General features: G+C 36.8%; 1 protein-coding gene across 1 annotated transcript in view; it reads right to left on the reverse strand.

Annotated features, from left to right (window-relative positions):
- Positions 1-1,227: 1,227 nt before the first annotated feature.
- LOC149554030 (Glycosyl hydrolase family protein) overlaps positions 1,228-22,902 on the reverse strand; it is a 59,430-nt gene continuing 37,755 nt past the window's right edge. The window contains exon 7 of the mRNA XM_089789360.1: positions 1,228-2,040. Coding sequence (XP_089645486.1) covers positions 1,439-2,040 — 602 coding nt within the window. The 3' untranslated portion in view covers positions 1,228-1,438. The remainder of the gene's footprint in view (positions 2,041-22,902) is intronic.

The following is a 22,902-nucleotide window of genomic DNA, read 5'->3' on the forward strand; positions in this document are numbered from 1 at the left end:
ACATTCTTCTATTTCAACTAAATAGACATTCAATCCCTTATTGATCATCAATTACTCTATAATTAAATCTAAATAATTAAAAAACACTTTGTTTTGTTTCATATTTTAAAATAATGATTTATTTCTTATTCACCTTCTAAGATTTCTATTGATTGTTAACATTTTACATAAGAAATTGCTTTTATTTAAAAAACTAAAAAAATCATCTTACTGCTTGCAGCACTTCATAATAAATTCTATAATTATTGAAGAATTATTTAATGCTTGAAATTCTCCTTCAATAGATTCCAAAAACTGTTAGAAATGGGAAAAAAAAAATGTAAATAAACAATACCAGGAAAGAATCTAAGCGAGTTAATGCATGAAAAGATATTACCATAAGATAGGAGAGAGAAGGCTTCAAGATCCAACACCATAAGACAAGATATTTGAAAAGGGGAAAGCAAAGAAAACCCCTTGTGACATTATGAATGAGGCATGAAAAGCCTAAGAAGAGAGAGAGAGAGAGAGAGAGAGAGTAATCACTCATACAATAATTGAGAAGAGGAAGAAACCTCATGAGAAATGAGAGAGGAGGGTCATCTCTTAAATTGAGATGAGAGAGAGGAGTTAGAATGTAACCCCCATGTCTATGAATGCCACCATTCATAAGTGTGTAAGGCCAAGTGTGAGATTCCTCTTAAGGAGGAATAATCTAAATTACAAATTACAATAAATATTTGTCCTCACATATTCCACTAGAGGACAAAATAAGATGTAGTGGAAAAAGGACAAAAAAAAAAAATATTAGGATACCTTGGCTTATATCTTAATATATTATAACAATAAAGAAAAGAGGTCTAACCTTGGTTTATAATTACACCAAGGAAAGATTACAACTTCTAACAAAAACTAACACTCTGAGCTAGTGTTTATCTTCTATTCCAACTGGGCGAGGAGTTATAAGGAAGTCGAAGTCATTTTTGAACATTTGATATAACAGAAAATTTAGAATTCTTTTTTGGACACAATTACACGGGCATTTGCAGTCATGATTTATGACAAAATCTAAATCAAACCAATCAAGTAAAACAATCTTCTCCGAGAAAAAATAGTGAAATAGCAGAAAAGTTCTTTCATCTCGGGGAAAATTGCAGTAACCAGTGAATGCAATTTATAAATAATCAATTAAAAGACACAGTGGGGCACTGAACAAATAGCAGAAAAGTTCTTTCATCTCAGGGAAAATTGCAGTAACCAGTGAATGCAATTTATAAATAATCAATTAAAAGACACAGTGAGGCACTGAACTCAATAACGGACGCTAGAGTAATTCACTTAAGGTCAGTTTGACCTAACTTCAGGGAGCATGCGACTGCTACCATGAAAACATATTAATTTGGTGTCCCTTGGACCCTTAGCCCATTGGGTCTTATAGATGTAATTGAAATACCTTCCTTCATTCATTCATTACATAATTGGGTATGATTGAAACAGGATATTTAACACCATCTGAAATCAAGAAATGTGAACCAAAGGCTAACACTCTACCACCATTCTCCTCTACAGTGCCAAAATGCTCACATGGCTTAACAATGAACTTAACTTTGGCTTTATTCTTTGGTGGGATGTAAACACTTTTAAACCCAATTAGTTGCTCACGTGGAACTCCCTTATGAGTTGCAGGAGACTTTGAAAACAAGAGCACTGAATGCCTTCCGCTCATTGTACCATGGTTTTCTACAATTACGTGGGCCCTGAACTTCAATCCCTCACAATGGGTATCTCCTACGTGGATATGATGAATGTTTTCTTTGTCAAGGGGTTGAGCTTGGTTAGATACTGTGACATTCACATGAAGTCCCTTGATTGTTGAAGAAGAGAATTTATGTGAATATCTTGAGTAACTCAATCCCTGACCAAATTTAAACACAGTCTTTCCTTGATAAAATCTGTATGTCCGACCTGGATATCCAGTATGATGATTAGGACGCATGTTCATGTCTGTCATTGGTACTTTAACAAAATCTTGAGGGTACCATGTCATTGGCAATCTTCCACCTGCAATTACAATAATTGGATTGTGTTGTCATAAGCAATGCTTTCTTTCTTAAAATAGACCCTGTTAGTCAACATGAGAAAATTACATATATGCAAAACAAAAGGTAAAAGTGAATCTCAAGTTAAGATAAATAATTCCATTTGGATGGAAACCCTTAATATGGAATCCTTTTCAGAGTTTGCTTGATGGGAGGATAATATGTGAAGGAAATTGCTTTTATACAGCTTTAATCAGAAAAATAAAATGAAAAAACCAAAGCTGTGAATGCCTTACAGCACATAGCATGGTTACTAGGAGATGCTGGCATAAAGGGGTGGGTACACTAATCAAATTAGGGTATGCAAACAAATGAATAAGGAGATGGCTATATTATATAAATTAGTCACCTGAAATTGTAGGTGCAGCTTTAATCAGAAAAATAAAATGAAAAAACCAATGCTGTGAATGCCTTAGGGCACATAGTTGCTGGCATACGGGAGTGGGTACACTAATCAAATTAAGGTGTGCAAATAAATGAATAAAGAGATGGCTATATTATATAAACTAGTCACCTGAAATTGTAGGTGCAGGGATGGCGATGTGGAACAATTCCTTTGTTGGAGTTTGCTGGTAATCATGACATACAACCTATCCCATTAAAACATTGAAGTACACTGTTATGTGGCCTTACCAAAAAGATTCTGTCACTTCAAGCCAAATCTTTACTCTAACGCTCCAAAAAACATAGTTTCTCTCAGCAGGGTGGAATTCCAGTCTACTTTGTGAGATTATCCAGAATTTTCTGAAAGTGGATTAAGGATAAAGGCAAGAACTCTAGAAGCTCCTCTCCTCTCAGCCATGACATTGATACAGCAACAAAGTACAACGTTTTTAGCTTTTTCCAGCAAAGACACTCTTTCAAACTTGAAACAACAAACTTACAGTGGAAAGGAGTGTCTTTGGAGTTGTAACTTTGTTCAATCATATCTGTAGCTTTCTTATTTGCTAGGGTGCCACAATACTCAAAGTTACTTATGGAAATGACATATGGGGTTTCAAAGTGCTGCCACCAGGATGAAGATACACGCCTATTAATAACATTCTAAGCCAGAAAAAAAATGCAATCAGGATGAAAATGGGCCATAGTCTAAACCAGAAAAAGAATAGCAATCAGGATGAAAATAGAAAGAGATTGATTACTAAGTGACATGGATACTGATAAGGGAATAGGGGCGCCATTTTTAAATACAAAATCGGAATATAGGAGTAAGGGGTACAGCTCTTTTGCATATAAGTATAGACACTGGGAGATGAGGATATGTCTAATCTGGTGTAGGCACAAAGGATTGTAATCACTCCCTAAAAATATAAGAATGTGATCGAGGCTTGCATCATATAGAACTTGACAGGGAGATGGAAGCGAATGATCACTCTTCTGCTTGATATGTAATCAGGAAACAGTTGATGTATGTGAAGTGTCCTTGTACACAATTAATAAAAGGAGAATGATTACCAAATGACATGGATATTCATATGGGAAAATGGGCGACATTTTAAAATATGAAATGGGATATACAAGTAAGGGGTACAGCTTTTCATTATGTATGTGTATGTGTATATATATGTATATATCTATATCTTTATATATAGATAGATAGATAGATAGATAGATAGAGAGAGAGAGAGAGAGAGAGAGAGAGAGAGAGACGTCTAATTTGGTGTGGGTACAAAAGATTGTAATCATTCCCTACAAATATAAGTTATCTGATCTAAGTTCGCATCATCTAGAACTTTACAGGGAGATGGAAGAAAATGTCTTTGGCATGATATGTAATGAGGAAAAAGCTGATGATCTGAAGTGTCCTTGTACACAATTAACTATTAAGCATGTATAGCTCTGGAGGAGAATAAACATCAGTTAAATTATTTAGTTTTTGTTTGTAGGTAGTATGTCCAGACTTCAGTTATGCTCCTAAATCTATATATACAGCAATGTGTTGTAACAATGTAATGGAACATGAATGCTATGGAATAATTTTAAGTTTGATATATTTTCTGTTGTGTATCATGACAATTTTCAGGTTTCATTATTGTTTTGGATATTCTTGCAATTGGTATCAGAGCACAGGTAGGTGATAGGTAATGCAAAGGTCTAAGCCAGAGCAGGTTTATGAAGAGAACCGTTAATGGAGATTGGTAGATTACTTTGTTTGATTGAAAGGTTGATATTGTTTGGTGCCATCTGTGAATAGATTAAAGCACTTGAGAAAAAAGAAAAGAGATTTGTATAGATCTGTGGTAATTTTTGGCCGTCATCACTTGATTAAGGTCTAAATTTGTTTTCTGGAAAGGGGAACAGATTGGAAAAGCCACCCAGAAGGAAGGTTTTGGCAAGTTTGGAAATCACCGCTAATAAGAGAATCTTAGAAGACTGGAATAAAGCGCAGAAAAGGGTAAGAGCACACTGGAACATAAGCAATACTCATGCTGGGATGAATGGCAATTAGGTACCGTACTTTTGTAATTGAAAAAATTTCCTTTTAAAATAATTTCCCCCTTCTCCCCGTGATATGCTGTGTGCCCATTACTAAATCTGCAGTGCAGAATTAACAAAAATAAGAAACAGGCATCATGAGCATCATGATTTTAGTAGGTGCAAATGTTTTCACAATGTAAACTTTGCCCAATCATTGAGTTGCACGCAAAATGCTCATTACAAGTTTATTGTAAAGGAAAGTATTATCTTGAGATTTATTTACGACATGTTTGTTCTGAATTTACTCACAGAATAGTTTCTGTTGGAGTCAAACCTCTAGCAAATGATATTAATGACAAGTTCAGATCATGTCTGTCACACTCCTTATATTAGCTGAAATTGTGTCTATGGTTATATTTCTAGAGCATGCTTATTGTAAAGGTAAGTATTATCTTGAGATTTATTTACGAGATGCTTGTTCTGAATTTACTCACAGAATAGTTTCTGTTAGAGTCAAACCTCTAGCAAATGATATTAATGACAAGTTCAGGTCATATCTGTCACACTACTTATATTAGCTGAAATTGCGTCTATGGTTATATTTCTAGAGCATGCTTATGAGTTAGTTTACAAGTTATTGCATTAAAAGTGATACTCCAGCCTAATACAAAAGCAACTAGTGGCTAGAAAATCCAATTTTATGTTGTCGGATCCAAGGGAAACAAGAAGTCACTCAAAAGGAAAAAGTGAGGTGGATCAAATTTTATTTTTTTTAAAAGAGAATTGTTATATTTCAGAATCTGTTCACAGGAAGATTGCAGCTATTTGAGAAACTCGCCAAATAAGTCTGAAGTCAATGGAGAAAGAAAGAAGAGAGCAGTTTGGAAAATTCAAGCAATGAGAAGTTTAAGGAGGTGAATGAGTTGTTGAAGGAATTGGTCGCAGCAGTGACAAGATAATGCAGGCAAGGGATGAATAACTAGGGCCAAAGGCACACCCAGCTATCCAAACCACCCTGCAAGAGTTAACACAACAGAAGCAAACACGAGGAACAGCACCAAAGAAAGAGAGAACAAGGATATATTTATTGATTCATCAAATATTCAGCATACATGCCTAGCTGTAAGGCCTTCTGGGTTACGGCCAATTACAAATGTATATCTTCCAGATCTCCAAATCAGCTTTTAAATCCACACATCTTTTTTCTTTTGAACTCTCCCCAAAAATCTACCCTAACCCTAAACCTAAACACCCTACTTATACTTGCCAAAATGGCTTACGGATAATTCTAGAACATAGAGAAACCACAAGTCAGCCCTCATCAAATATAATTAACTATACCAAAATTAAATGTGAGCAAAGTCAGCCCAATTGGAACTAGGCAAAATGAACTAATGTGCAGGATTACAAAAGAAACCCAGGATGCTCCTGCATCAGACAACCAAGGTTAGGAAAAAAATGATTCTCCTGAATCATGCAAGTGTCACACTCTGCGCTATTCCAACTCGGACTGAGAAATCCATGTAGCATCTTCAACTGGTCTATTCTTCCACTTCACCAAATATTCATAGTAATCTTTTCCTCCTGTGCTCTTACCAACTCTTTGATCCAATATTTGTTCAACCTCTTCGATTTGCTTCTTAGGATAATCATCAGGTACATCAATTTCATCCTCTGACTCATGATACTTATACAAATCAGCAATATTGAATATAGAAGATATATCCATGTCATCAGGTAACTCAACTTCATAAGCATTACCACTATCAAACTTCTTCAAGATCTTACAAGGTTCAAATTTCTTCATCTTCAGTTTACTGTATGTTCTAGCTGGGAATCTTCCTTTCTTCAGATGAACCATCACCTCATCACCAACCTGAAAATCATGGTGTCTTCTAGACTGATCAGCATTCTCTTTATACTTCTGATTACTTTGTTCCAATCTCAACTTCACTTCCTTATGCAAAGACTCCATAAAATCAGCAAATTCTTCTCCTGCAGCGCTTCTCTTTTCTTCACCAACAACATTTCTCAAATCTGATATGCCTTTAGGATGCATTCCAGTAACAATCTCAAAAGGTGTCTTCCCTGTACTCCTATTCACAGAATTGTTATATGCAAATTCAGCTTGTGCCAATACCATCTCCCAATTACTTGGCTTATTTCCAACCAAACATCTTAGCAAATTACCCAAGTTTCTATTCACAACCTCTGTCTGTCCATCTATTTGTGGATGGAATGTAGAACTAAACTTCAACTCAGTACCCATCTTCTTCCACAAAGTCTTCCAAAAATATCCAACAAACTTATTGTCTCTGTCAGAAATAATACTTCTTGGTAACCCATGCAATCTCACAATCTCTTTAAAAAAAAGTTCAGCAACATGCTCAGCATCTGATGTCTTCTTACATGGTATAAAATGAGTCATCTTAGAAAATCTATCCACTACCACAAATATGGAATCATACCCTTTCATTGTCTTAGGCAATCGAAGAACAAAATCCATACTAATGTCAGTCCAAGGTTTCTCAGGAACAATAATAGGTGTATACAAACCAGTATTTTGACTCACTCCTTTTGCAACTTGACAAACTCCACAACTCTTTATAAATTTTTGAACATCCTTATACATTTGTGGCCAATAATATTTTCCTTTCAGCAAACCCAATGTCTTATCAATTCCAAAATGTCCAGCTAATCCACCACTATGCTTTTCCTTAAGTAGATTCAACCTCATAGAACTTCTAGGAATACACAACTGAATGCCTTTGAACAACATACCTTCTTGAATGAAATACTCATCATACTTACTTATGTGATCTATCAGATTTGGTGCTTTGCACTCTCTCCATGCCTCAGAAAAATCAGGATCAGCATCGTATAACTCTTTCATCTCATCAAAACCAAGAACTTCAACCTTCGTTTCAGTCAACAAAGAACGTCTTCTACTCAATGCATCAGCAACTTTGTTAGTAACTCCACTCTTATGCTTAATCACAAATGTAAAACTCTGCAAATATTCAACCCACTTCATATGTCTTTGATTCAATTTATGTTGACTTCCCAAGTATTGTAAAGCTTTATGATCAGTATACAACACAAACTCCTTAGGCATCAAATAATGTCTCCACTTCTTCAATGCTTCAACAATAGCATAAAACTTTTGATCATACACAGAATATTTCCTTCTAGCATCATTGAACTTTTCACTAAAGAAAGCAACAGGCTTACCTTCTTGACTTAATACAGCTCCTATTGCATTACCACTTGCATCACATTCAACTTGAAATACTTTGTTGAAATCAGGCAAAGCCAATACCGGTAATGCTGCAACCTTTTGTTTCACAATCTCAAATCTCTTATCAGCTCCATGTGTCCACTTGAATTCCTTTTTATCTCCCCTCATTGTCTCAGTCATAGCATTGCAAACAATACTGAAATTCTTTATAAACTTTCTATAAAAACTAGCTAAACCATGAAATGATCTTACCTCACTCACATTCTCAAGTGTAGGCCATTCCAAAATTGCTTTAACCTTCTCAGGGTCCATCTTCAAACCATCAGCTGAAATCACAAATCCCAGATACACAATCTCCTCTTGCATAAAAGAACACTTTTTCAGATTAATCAGCAACTTTTCCTCTTTCAACCTCTGCAATACTTGTCTAATATGCTCAAGATGTTCTTCTTTAGTCTTACTGAATATCAGAATAGCATCCAAATAAACAATCACAAACTTACCCAAAAATCTTTTCAGAACTTCATTCATTAACCTTATGAAAGTACTAGGTGCATTAGTCAAACCAAAAGGCATAACCAACCATTCATACAAACCATCTTTTGTCTTGAAAGCAGTCTTCCATTCATCACCTTCTCTGATTCTGATCTGATGATAGCCACTTTTCAAATCAATCTTGGTAAAATACTTTGCTCCACTTAAACAATCCATTATGTCATCCATCCTTGGCATAGGAAACCTATATTTTACTGTTATCTTGTTAATGGCTCTGGAATCAGTACACATTCTCCATTCTTCATTCTTTTTAGGTGCTAATACAGCAGGTACAGCACATGGACTCAAGCTTTCTATGATCAAACCTTTCTGCAACAACTCATGCACTTGTCTGTTAAGTTCTTCATTCTCTGTAGGTGTCAATCTATATGGTGCTTTGTTTGGCAAACTTGCTCCAGGAATCAAATCCATACAATGACTTATACTTCTTACTGGAGGTAATCCATCAAAAAGATCATCAGCAATAATGTCTTTATATTCATTGAGCAATTCTGCAATTTCTTCTGGCACTTAGTCAATACTACCATTTGTCACTCGGTCACCACTATTTGACACTCGGTTAGCATTATTCTCTTGCACTTGGCCTTCATTGACAAAACTTGGTCTTCTTGAAATTATGGCAAAACAAACCTGATTCTTCTTCACTTCTTTTTCAAATTGTTTCCCATTAACCATACAAATCTTTACAGTAGTACAATTAACCTCATCTGAAACTTCAATCAAAGGCAACAATGTTTGTTTCTTCCCATTCACCCAAAGAGTATATTGATTCAATCTTCCATCATGTACAACATGTCTATCATATTTCCAAGGTCTACCCAACAAAATATGACAACAATCCATGGGCATAATATCACACAAAACTTCATCAACATAATGTCCAATTTTAAATTTCACAAGGCATTGCTCACTTACCAATATCTTATGCTCATCTTTGATCCATGAAACATGATAAGGTTTGGGATGTTTCAGCCTCTCTAACTGCAACTTGGTAACCACCTCTTCTGATGCCAGATTTGTAGAACTCCCATTGTCAATGATCACTTTGCAGCATTTTCCAGCCATCTTACATCTTGTCTTGAAAAGACTTCTCCTTAAAACAAGTTTCTCATCACTTTTATTACATAAGGTTCTTCTCACCATCAGATTTTCTCCAACCTCAGGTCCACTTGGTGAACTTTCAATGTCTTCTTGAATCACAGCATTTCTATTATTTTGTCCACTTTCAAAAGATCTACATTCAAAAGATCTATGCCATTCTTTGCCACATCTAAAACAATTACCATGAAATCCACTTCTAGAATAGGAATTACCTCTTCCCTGGTAAGAATTAGTGCCTCCTTGGTAAGAATTACCACCTTTGCATTCGGTCTTGCCTTTATCATCACTCTTCCATTCAGATTTGACTTTATCTTCCATAGAATTGTCAGATCTACTACTTTCTCCATAAGATCTACCTCTACCTCTTTGGAATCTACCACCTCTACCTCTTTGTCTTTGTTCATGCTTCTTTGTTAAGATCTCCTCAACTTTCAAGGCATACTGGTATGCTTCTTCCACACTTTCCAACTTCACAAAACTTATCTTGAATTTCAGATCTCAATCCATTAATGTACCTTGCAATTTTCTCAACATCATCATCCACATGTCCAGATCTGATGTCCAATCTATAGAATTCCTCAGTATATTCTTTCACAATCATGTCCCTTTGTTTCAAATTTTGCATCTTTCTCAATAAGCTAACTTGGTAATCAACATGAAGGAATTTGTTCTTTACCTTGTTCACCATCTTTGGCCAAGTTCTTATCTTCTCCTTTCCTCTCCTTTGTCTATCAGTTTGCAAGTGCTCCCACCATAATGATGCATGACCTTTCAACCTAGTGACTGCAATCTTCACCTTTCTGTTATGAGGAGTGTTTTCATACTCAAAGAACTTTTCCATATCAGAGATCCAATCCAGCACAGTATTTGTATCCAATTTCCCATAATAAGGAACAACTTCTACAGCAGGCTTTGAATTTGCCCTAGACAATAATCACAACAACCTTTCCTCATCTCGATCTTCTTCAGGTTCTGGATTATGGTTTGGTGCTGCTACTTCATCGTCACTTACATCTTCAAGATGTGCTCCTCTCCTCTGGGCTGTCTCCACAGCATCTAATCTGGCTGCAATTTGTCTTAACTGATCCAATATAGCGTTATCAACATTGTTTCCTCTACCACGAACCATCTTTACAAATCAAGTTCCTGCAAGATCGTAACCCTCTGCAAGTTATAGGTCAAATCCACAGATCTGCCACCCTACAACCAGATCTAAATCAGGGCTCTACACAATCCAATCTCCACAAGGATGAACTTCAGGCTCTGATACCAACTAATGCAGGCAAGGGATGAATAACTAGGGCCAAAGGCACACCCAGCTATCCAAACCACCCTGCAAGAGCTAACACAACAGAAGCAAACACGAGGAATAGCACCAAGGAAAGAGAGAACAAGGATATATTTATTGATTCATCAAATATTCAACATACATGCCCAGCTGTAAGGCCTTCTGGGTTACAGCCAATTACAAATGTATATCTTCCAGATCTCCAAATCAGCTTTTAAATCCACATCTCTTTTATTTTGAACTCTCCCCAAAAATCTACCCTAACCCTAAACCTAAACACCCTACTTATACTTGCCAAAATGGCTTACGGATAATTCTACAACATAGAGAAACCACAAGTCAGCCCTCATCAAATATAATTAACTATACCAAAATTAAATGTGAGCAAAGTCGGCCCAATTGGAACTAGGCAGAATGAACTAATGTGTAGGATTACAAAAGAAACCCAGGATGCTCCTGCATCACAAGAATATTGAAGAAGTGAAGGCATTGCTATGAAATCAAGGAAGATAAATCATTGCTATGAAACCAAGCACAAACAAGGTGAGTTTCAATAGTTTTAACTTTTTTTCAATGAGGAAAATAGGTAAATCAATAAATGAGAAGAAGAATCAATGGAGGTTAAGAAATGTAATTTAGAAATGACAGCAATTATAAAGGAGAAGCTAAAAAGAAAAATATAATTTTTTAGATGAAATTGATAATGTTTAGAATCAGAAAAAGTTAATGAGAAAAATGAAGAGTTAGAAGAAAGAGTATAACTATTTGATAATGTTAAGACACAAGAATGATGATTTGGGGAAAAAGCTAAAGATATTACAAGAGTTAAATAGTTTACAGATGAAGGAAAAACTAAAATAAGAGAATGGCCAATTAGCATAAACTAAAAGTCTAATGGCAAAGCCAATGGTTTGTGATGTTTCATGTGGTACAGAATATTTTGTGTTCTTCATTTAGTAAGCATGATTTGACTGAAGTTTGTGAGCAAGGTGATAATATCTTTGAGTCTGTAAATCTTCTTAGATGAGAGGATAATCTATTTGATTATGCAAATGTTGTTAGTTGCTATGAAGACAACGTTGATTTGAATGTCATGAAAAGAATGGGATAAAAAGATCAAGGATTAGCAAATCATGAACAAGGAATAAGAGAGCCAATTAAGTCAAAGTATGAAGGCCTTGGGCATTTCACAGGTAAAGCAAATAATACAATGCATGTTACTGTTAGACTAACCACCAATGTTCCCCTTCAGGATTCTTGACATGGTTTAACCACCTCCAATGTTCTAAAAGTCTAGTGGTTGTATCAGGCATTGACAAGTCAATCTTTTGGTGCAATGACAACTCTAAGTTATAAGAGTTACAAGGTCTAGCAAATTAATTCAAGGAACACAATGCTCTCATTGTTAAAAAAAGAGGCATACAAAGGACAAGTGTTGGGATCCACATCCTTGTACCATATGTGGATTGACGAATCATTGTTTAAAAAAAATATTGGAATAAAGAAGTGAAGAATGAATCTGTGTCAGGATACATTAGTACAGCTTATGGATGGAGTTGTGGATCTAGTTGGAGAAGACAACAAATATTGTCAAAACATTGTTCAAGTATAGCTATTCAATTATAATAAATGACGACAATCTTTAAAAGTCCGATTGTTCAAAAGAGATGACAAACATTTTGAGTCAAGACTCAACATACATCATTGTCTTGCAAGATGTCCAAAGAAAATGAAGTTGCAGAAAGTTCTAGAATGAAATTTCAATTGTTTGAAGGATTGTCATAGCAATTGGTGTGATCTGGCTGAAGTTGTTTGTGAGCAAGGTGATTGTTATTGTTTTTGGTAGCTTCAATCGAATAAACCTAGAGTCTAAACTATTGAAGATATTATATATTTATTTAATTAATATCATGTGAGATATAATAAAAATTATATATATTGAGAGAAATTAATATAATGATGATTCATGGAAATTAGTTATATATATATATATATTTCATATAACTATAAAATTATAATTGTCATATTAATTACATAATAATGAATAGACTTGTGGGACATGTCTCTTCTTGGCTGATTCTCAATATAAATACAAGAGATCGCAGCCTTTGAAAAACACATACTTTTAACACGCAGTGCTAATACATTTGCAGCAATCCTAAAATCAACATGGTATCAAAGTCAGGGTGCAACTGTAAGAAAAGTGATCATGCTAGAAAGATTTTGTGCATGTGGTATGTAATCATACAATCTTAATTTTTTTAAAGAATTTGTGTGCCGATTAGAGAAGACACATATTAGTATTGGTAGAAGAAAGACATAGTGAACCATAACAAGATGTAGGTAAAAGATGCAAATGGACCAGACAACAAAGGGAAGCTCAGACTAAACGGAAGGAAAACAAAATGAAGGAAAGATAGAGACAAAACAAAAAGTATGATACACTTGTTAATAAAAGGGTATTTGTCAATATTGCCACTGTGGAGGAATTTTATTAAAGTTAAGACAAACTGCTGAACAACAAAGGAGGAACATGATTAGTGAAACCAAGTTCCGAATGTGGTTAAGTGGTATGCCACATAGGTGAGGGGACCAACCACAAAGCGAGTCGAGTGTTAACGGGAGTAAGACCAAGTAAGAATGGCTTGTAAATTGGGAAAATGTACTTCCTATCAAATATGAGAATCGGAAAACATAGAATCGAATAGGAAATAGGTATTATAAGAGATAATATACAACTCTGCCTGGAAACTAATAATTGACACTTGCAATAAGCCACATCAGAGGATGACATGTTTCTCTAATGTGTACCCCCCTCGGAAAACCCTGATCAATGGGCAAGATATTTAGAGCAGTGCGATAACTACTGCCGAGAAAGGAATATAATAACCAAAAAAAAAAAACCAAAAAAGGCAAATTGACATCAGCGAACCATATATACCTTGGACAAGGGAATGAAGATTGACATGAACAACGAGGGGAAGATACAAGGAAGATAAGAGGGTGAACCCCCTTGTGGTATTTGCCATAAATATTAAAATGTTCATACCCCACATACAAATGCTGCCACCGTGGAAAGACATGCTTAAATCAAGGGGGTTCGGGGAGCATGACCCCACCCTATTATTATTATGATGTCAGCAAATGTCCATTGAGGGATGTCAAAAGATTAATAACCATTTATGATTGAACAAATTTTCAACATAATTCACACTTTAAGGTTATAAAGAATCAATATTTAAATGAACAAATAAGTCCATATTCGAGTAGGAGGAGGAGAATAGTATTGCGATATGGGGAGGAGAATAGGAATACCTTACTGCTAATAATACATCTAACAGTGGCATTAGTAATTTAGATAAAGTTGTAAGTGTAGACACCTAAAAATCTTTTAGAAAATAATATTTTTATTTTCTGAAAAAAATTCCTGATGACATCATCATTTATTAATTAATTAATTTTTATGCCATTAAATCCCTTTATCTTAATTAAAAATATTTAATTAAGGAATCCCTCCCAAAAATGTTTAAATCTTATTTAAACATTATTTCCTTATTTATTAATTATTTAATTAATAAATTGACCAAAAAACCCAAAATAAATAAAAAATTTATTTTTTGCCCAAAACTTGGCCAATTTCCTTAAGACCACTAACCTCTTCCAAAATCTTCTAATCCTTTTTTAATTTTAATTAAAGGCTAATCCCATCATTTCCTACCCCTAATCCCAACTCAAAATATTTAATTAAGATTAAATATTAATCCTCATGTTTATTAAAAAAGTTTTAATAAATATCTCCTCAACCCAAACCCTTGAAATAAATAAAACTTTATTTATTTCCTAAAAATCTAATTTATCCTCATCCTAAGAAGTTCTAGACTCTTCTAGAAAGTCTTCATCCTCATCTTAGGAAATTCTAGACTATTATAGAAAGTCTTTATCCTCATCCAAAGTCTAGACTCTTCTAGAAGATGTCTTTAAACCTAATCCTAATCCCCTCCTAACCTTGTCACATTCCCTAAACATGGGTTAAGAATTACTAACCCAAGCCAAAGTTAACAAATATCTCCTCCTTCACCCACCCTCATTAAATGCCATCCACTTGCCTATCCCTAAGCTAATCCTAAACCAACCTAATCCATCCTCTAATCATTTGCACAAGCCTAAGCAAGCTTAAAACCCTCCTAATCAAGTCCAAGTCGAAATTGCTCTCATCACCCTCAAAATATCTCAACCATAAAACTTTATGAAGCCCATAAGGCCATAAATGACTCTTCCAAGCCCTTTTATTGCTCTTACAAGTCATTATGAGGGTCTTTATGAAGATTTTATCCCTTGAGCCTCCTTTGTTGACTCATCCTTCCCCTTTCCTCCATCCTCTCACCATGTGACATGTGTCACTCCTTGATTGGCTGTAAGAAAGCACAATCCATGTGCTCTCCTCTCATGCAATTTGAGCCCTCCATGAGCTTTTTCCCATCCTTGCATCTTAGCCCTCAATCCCTCAAGCCTCTTGCCTATAAATTGGATCCTTCCCCTTTGCAAAATAACACAATCCATGAAGTAAAGTCATAATGCCATTTTGAGAAGCCATTTTACATCAAAATCATACACTCACACCCAAATTCCAACTCCATTTGAAGCCCTTTTTGAAGCATAAGCTTGAACATACATCCTATCTATTTAGACAAAGCTACTCAACAAGAGAACTTCTCATTGAGAGAGCCCATTAATGGCTCATATTTTCAATTGAGAGCTCATCTTAGTCTATCTTGAAGTTTATGAATTTTGCTTAATTTGTAGAAGCTTTATTTAAATTTGGTTTCTATTAGCATACTAACATTGCTCATATACAGTAAGATGAACACATCAGTGATGACAAGGATAATCAAGGATGTTGATGTAGAGATAAGTATTTAATATCCTTAAGTATTACATTTATCTACCATTGTAGTCTCTCTCTTATTTGTATTTCTATACCAAAAGCTATTTGCCTTGATCTTTTCCTTTCTCTCTAAGGACGCTCTTGTAGGAAAAAGAAGATTGATATCAGATTTAGAGGGACTCTGACACTTTATCAGAGGCAACACTGGATAAGAAGCTCAAAAGATTGATATTTAGAGGGACTCTAACAATTCATGTGTTATCGGCAAAGTCTAACACAAGCCGACAGGATTAGTTAGTATCTAAAAGGTTGCGTGATGGTTGAGTCACCCCTTTGGTATATGTATGTATATGGTTCGATTGAACTATGGATCATCATTATTGTACTCCTAATTATATACTCTGCTTATATGAATAAATTACTATCTTGTTTTGTGTCATATTCTAGTCTCTGAATGCAATAATTATCCATTTACCCTATACGGTAAACATTTGGCACGTTGCTTGTCGAACCTAGTATTAAAGATGTGTTTTGAAGATTGATGCCAAATTTACTTAATAAGGATCAAAATAAAAGAAAAGAATATGATATGTATGCACAACACATGGAGCATTAATTCACAGACAAGAAGTAGAATGAAGGTATAGACTTCAACAGCTTGCCAAAGGGTACTGAGGGGGTGTTACTGAAGGTGACCACGGTGCCATGGGAGCACTAACTGATGGAGTGCATTTGCCTAACCGTCCACGAGAGAACTTGATAGAAGAGACAAGGGAAGAGCTTCAAAAATTGAGGTTAATCGAAGAATCAAGGGAAGGATTCCCAAAGTTGTATACGCCAAGGGCGAAGAATTCAAACGGAAGAGAAGGAACCAGCATGGCTCAAGGTGCCGAAGGAGCATGTGCGTGGGGTGAACTCTTCGTCCCTGACACACCAGACGAACAAATACAATTCGATAATTGAACAACTCGGTTGTTAGAAGAACTCATCACACCAACACAGAGTAACATCGTTGTACAGAGTAATGTGGTTGTACAGAACAACGCGGGTACGCAGAACAATGCAGGTGCAAAGGGCAACAACCACAGAAGTCAAGCAGAACAAAACAAAAGCTAATGATGGCAAGATTGAAGGAGAAACTGCCTAAATTTACTGGCGACGGGATGGTCGACCCATTTCAACACTGTAAAACGTGTGAAATGATATGGACTGCGAATGGCATAATGGATGAGGATGACTGGATTCGACAGTTTCTAGCTACCCTAAGAGGCATAGCATTTGATTGATTTTTTGACATTAACCAAAAGAAGCTAGCCACATGGGCAGAACTCGAGAAAAAATTTACAATAGAATTCCGACAAACTAAGGGATAAAAATGAGATCGTAGCAAAAATCTACAATACAAAGCAAGGGAAGAATGAGACAGTCTGCGGATATGCATGGAGATTAAAGGAGCTGGTGGGAAAGATGGAAAGCCCACCAATCGACGGGTTAAAGAAATCATGGTTTGTCGAAGGGCTATGACCAACACTTTAGAAAAAGATGAAAATAGTACCTCTGGCATCGTACATTGATGCATATAATCAGGCAATGGACTTAGAAAGCAAACACAAAATTGGGAAAAATAAGAAAGACAAATCTTCGAAATCGAAAGACTAATCATCCGAAAGCAGTGATGAAGAATCGAATAAAAAGGTCCAAGCATTACAAAAAGATATGTTGCGTATGATGAAAGAATTTAAAAACATGAAGAGCCCTAGCCAAAACAGAGAAAGGTAACTATGGTGTACAGATGGAAGGAGGAAGGCGACACAAAGGGCTCTTGCCCCAAGAACTAGTTTTGTAATATTGGCCAAATTCCCAAACATTTCACCAAAGAATGCCCGTTCAATATGAAAACAAAAGGTCACTAGCAAGTGCTACTAACGCAAGAAGTGTCCACCTTGGGAGCTACGAGAACAAATACAAACAATGACGCAGCAAGTTTGGGAGGGTATCGAAACAACAACCAACATGAGAGAGGCAGCAACAACAATAACGAGGGACATAGCCAAATACAATATGATCCAATTGGACGACCATGATACAATGTCACGCATGCAACCTATGGGCTACTTCGCTAGAGATTGTATCACGAAGGGAACACCACAATTATTGTGCAAATGGTGTGGTCCTGGAGACCACGATGATTTGAAATGCCCTAAGCCTGGGGTGAACCTATTGACTATAGAAAGATGCAAGGAAGAAATATTGGAAGTCACTCGTGCACAAGCAAAATAGGTGACATACCCAGATCCTGAAGAGAAGAAATACAGGACGCAACGGGAAAAAGCAAAAATAGAAAAGGAGATGGTGGCCAAAAGAACACAAAATAATGACAATACGGGTACCTCAAGAAGGAACTAGGCAGAACAAAACATTATACGGCAAGTAATGCAAGCTAAGGTTCCTATGAAATTAATTGACCTTCTCCTTGCAATGCCTTAGTTATGGACAACAATCTTAAACATGACACCATCCACAAAGGCAGTGGACAAGACAAGGAAGAACATCCACGGTGGAAGCGAAGCTGCCACAACAAACCCAATGCTACTTGCACTAAACACAGGAAGACACCCTGTGGTAGTAAGGATGGGTATCCTCAGAACCAGCATCCTAACGGACACCATTGTAGACAGAGGGTCAGGCGTAAATGTATTACCTAAGAAAACGTGGAAGAAGTTAGTACAACCAACTCTATGGCTGCCTACATTCCAACTGCTTAGCGTTGACCAACACAGAATCAAACCCCTTGAGACTTTAATGGCGCAAATTGTAACAATCGCGACACAACCCTTCCTACTCGACTTTGTGGTCATTCTACTAAAAAGGAAAGGTTACGATGCCATCCTCGGAAGGGGCTAGCTAGTGCAGGCAAAGGTGAAACGTGACTAGAAAAGGAACACTCTTTCGATGGAAATAGGGGGTCACAAATTCATAATTGACCTACACCCATTTTGTGGGAGAAGACATGGTGTCCTCATCAAACTCTAAAGGTGAAGAAGGAGATGACGAAGGAAAGAAAAGGATGGAACCCAATGAAGAAGGAATTTTGAAACTAGAAGGGGGATCCAACGACGACGAATTGGACTCATTGAATGGCCTATTTCATTGGCAAATGGAGGACTATGAACTCTTCCCAAGTGGTCGCATGTTAGGGGTGGAAGAAGGAAGGAAAATAAAAAGAATGAATTTCCGACGGAATATAGAGAAGTCAAGGAAGGGGACGCATCGATAGATGAAACACCTGTGCATACATTCAACGACGAGAAACCTATTAAATATGAAAAAACCACGGTGAAAGTTGTGAACTTAGGAGACGAGGCCAACTCTAAAAACATTTTTGTGGGAGATGACTGGAATCGTGTACTGGAAGTAGCGACATTCAAAATATTCATGGAGTACAAGGATGTTTTCGCATGGACATACAAAGACCTAAAGGGAGTGCAACCAAAATTGTGTCCACCAAATCCTAATGATACAAGGAGCGGTGCCCATACGGACTCAACCATACTGGATGAATAAAAACTATGTTGCATGGGTCAACGATGAGATTAACCGAATGCTCGATGTAAGCATTATCTTTCGAGTATAGACAAGTGAGTGGGTGTCTCCAATCACAATCTCACTAAAAAAGGATACAACTCAAATAAGAATGTGTAGATTTTTGTTGTCTGCACGCACTAACAATCAAATATCCATCGCAAAGGAGGACGAGCTGAAAACAACCTTTCTAGTGGAAGATGGAGTTTATGCCTACAATTGGATGTTGTTCAATCTCTGCAACACCTCGACAACATTTTAAAGGATCATCCTGCACATATTTGACAAGATGACAGTAGGTAACTTCAAGGCTTTCTTGGACAATTGGTCAGTTTTCAGCATAGAGGAAAAACACTTGATCGCACTCAAGGAGTGTATGGAGAGATGCAAACACGCACAACTAGCACTAAATCCTAAGAAGTGTAGATTCATGGTACCTCAAGGAAAATTGTTGGGACACATTGTGTGTAAGGCAGGCCTGAAGACAGACCTGAACAAGTTTCGAGTGATATTGGAAATGTCACCATCTATAGACGTGACCGAAGTAAAATCATTCGTAGGACACATCAGGTACTACAGGAGATTCATTAAAAAATTTGCCAAGGTGCCTTACCCTCTCAAGAGACTAGCTTGCAAGGGGGAACCTACTAATGGGAAGTGGAACAAGATGAAGTCTTCTAGGTGTTGAAAACAAGACTGGATGCAAAACCTATTTTGACTTACCCAAACTAGGACAAGGAGTTCCACGTACATATTGATGCATCAAATTTCGCAATTGGAGCAACACTCACACAGACAGGTGATCATGGATTAGATCACCCAGTGTACTTTGCAAGTAGACTCTTGTTGAAAGCAGAAAGGAACTACAACGCGATTGAAAGGGAAGCTTTCAGAATGGTGTATGCGGTGCAAAAGTTTAGACGCTACTTATTGGCCCTGTTTGTGTTCTATGAAGACCATCAGGCTTTGCTATATTTGGTGAATAAATCAATCATCCAGGGGCAGATAAGTAGATGGTTTCTCCTACATGAATTCAAATTTAAGATTATAATATGGCCCAGAAAAATCCATGTGAGCACAAATCACCTCTCTAGAATCAAGTCAAGGGAACCACTTGAGGGAGTTAATGATGACTTTCCCAGCACAAAATTGTTCCAGATCGTCGTACTTCCATCTTGGTACGCAAGTATTGGAGACATCTTTCAACAGGTTGGTTCCCTAGAGAAATGCAACCAAACATGAAAAGGAAACTCGTACTAAGAAGTTGAACATTTCAGTTGATCAACGGGCTACTATACAAGATGGGACCTGACCAAATCTTGCGGCTATGCATTCTCGAAGAAGAAATGCCTAGAGTATTACAAGAGGCACACGAAGGGCCAACAGGTGGACATATGGGGTCGGACACAACCTCACGGAAGATACTTCTCCCAGGATTGTGGTGGCTTACTGTGCACAATGACACCAGGGAGTGGGTCATTGGATGCGACAAATGCCAAAGAGTCGAAAAGCCACTAAAGAGGGATTTTATGCCCCTAAACCCTTCACAAGCGCAAGAACTTTTCGAACGGTAGGGACCAGACTTTGTCGGATCACTAAAGGTAAGCAGAGCTCGCAGATGCTGACACATTGTGCTAGCAATGAAGTACCCCACAAAGTGGGTAGATGCATGAGCCTTACCAAAGAACTCTACACTAAGTACGACAAAGTTCATATATGAACAAATCATTACAAGGTACGACATACCAATTCAGTTGACATGCGACCGTGAAGGGCAGTTTGTCAACCATGTCATTAAACTACTTACGAAAAAATTTAAAATCTACCATTCCCTTTCAAGCTCGTACTACCCGAGAGCGAATGGAGAGGTAGAATCAACAAACAAAATCTTAGTTTAGTGATTTATAAATTGTGCGGTATTGAAGATGAGGATTGGGAAGAGATGTTGCCATTGACATTATGGGCTTATCATACCTCATACAAGATCATGATGAGACACACTCCATTTTAGTTAACGTATGATCAAGAGGTCGTAGTACCAACAGAGTTTATGGTACCAAGTTTACAAATAGCAATTGAGAACAAGTTGGGGGACATGGAGAGTCTAAAGGAGAGGTTGTACAACCTGAATAAGCTCGACGAACGAAGACTACAGGCACAATGGGCTACAAAAATTTCATAGCTTAGGCGCAAAGTCTAACATGACAAGCATCTGAAACTAAACAAATTCCAACCAAGCCAACTAGTACTGAAGTATAATGGGCGTAATGACATCAAACCCGGTAACTTCACGATGAAGTGGTCAAACCATATAAGATCCGTGAATTTGGTGATAACGAAGTGATCAAGTTGTGGACACTTGACAAAAAGGAAGTAGCCGACCCAATAAATGGTTCCAAGTTAAAAATTTACCATGAGAGGAATGAAGCCCAAGGAGATAATGACACCCAGACGAACAATTCAGATAGAATGTGAATATTAAATAATAATATTAAATAAATAATAATAAAATATATATAATTATAATAAATGTGTAGAAAATAAGAAAAAAACAAACATAGAAGGGAGAGTATAAAAGATCCAAATTAATATGGAAAGCAAAAGTTAGATATGTCATCACCATTCTATCAAATGAGGCATAGGGGAATAAATAATTAAAGTTGGCATCTTCCTTAATTAGGATGAGACTTTCTTCTATAAAGTAAAAGGCTTCACCTTATGGACCATACACCAAGGAACGCTACAGAGAGTGACCATACAATATTGCTAATGCATCGGAGATCACATCAACAAAGGGAGGGTACAGTTGGAAGGCATATCACTCCTAGAGCATTGTATGGCCAACACTTGCAAGCATTTCTTTTGATGGAAATTTTAATACCGTACAGCAAGTGATTACACTACACCAAACGCATTGTTAATTGAGTACCATACGACCAGGAGACAAGAACAAAAAGCCGTACGGTCGTACGGACATGGAACAAGCATCACTACAAACATAAAGAAAGAGATTGTTGTACGATAAGAAGATGGGCATAAAGAGACCACCGTACGACAAGAGGAATACACCACATGGTCTCTGCTAACACGAAAACCGTACAAACAAAAAAAACACATTAGGAAAGTCGCACGATTCTGGGAGAGGCCAACTCGTACATTGTATGGTAGCCACCTTGGTTATAGTTTGAATGGCACCGTATGGACAATCAACACAAATAAATACCTTAAGCGGCAAAGGGGTCACTCGCTTGTCTACGATTTACTCCAAACACAGGCACCATAGAGCCCAACATTTATACTGTGTGTCAATTTTGATAACAGCAAGGGAGCGGTCCTAAGGTTATATACAGACCGTACATACTTTGCAAGAGAAATTAAAAACATGGTATAAGGGATGAATTTTCCAATTCTCACTTGCTTCCAAATGCACACACAAAAATAAGAACAAGCACTGTACGGACTGGGCAAGATGAAATAAGGAGATCCTACATGCCATTAAAACTACATAGTATGGACTTGCTAGAAACAGAGTAAGGAATAAAGGAGTTGTACAGAGTTGTAAGGAGGCATTCCGAAAGAGAAGCAAAATAACCTAACCACTTCTTGCACACAAAAAGACAAACGAGAAGGTAGTTATGGATTCGACTGGGAAGAGAGCCTGGAAGAGGATTCAGCTACCAATAAAAGAATGAATAAAAATGTGAAGACATTACCTTCAGGCATCTGCATTGTAGGAGGCACGAGTAAAAAGAAGGGC

The sequence above is a fragment of the Cupressus sempervirens genome, chromosome 6 (genome assembly GCF_028749045.1).
Source record: "Cupressus sempervirens isolate cs-2001-9-10 chromosome 6, ASM2874904v1, whole genome shotgun sequence".
NCBI classification, from domain to species: Eukaryota; Viridiplantae; Streptophyta; class Pinopsida; order Cupressales; family Cupressaceae; genus Cupressus; species Cupressus sempervirens.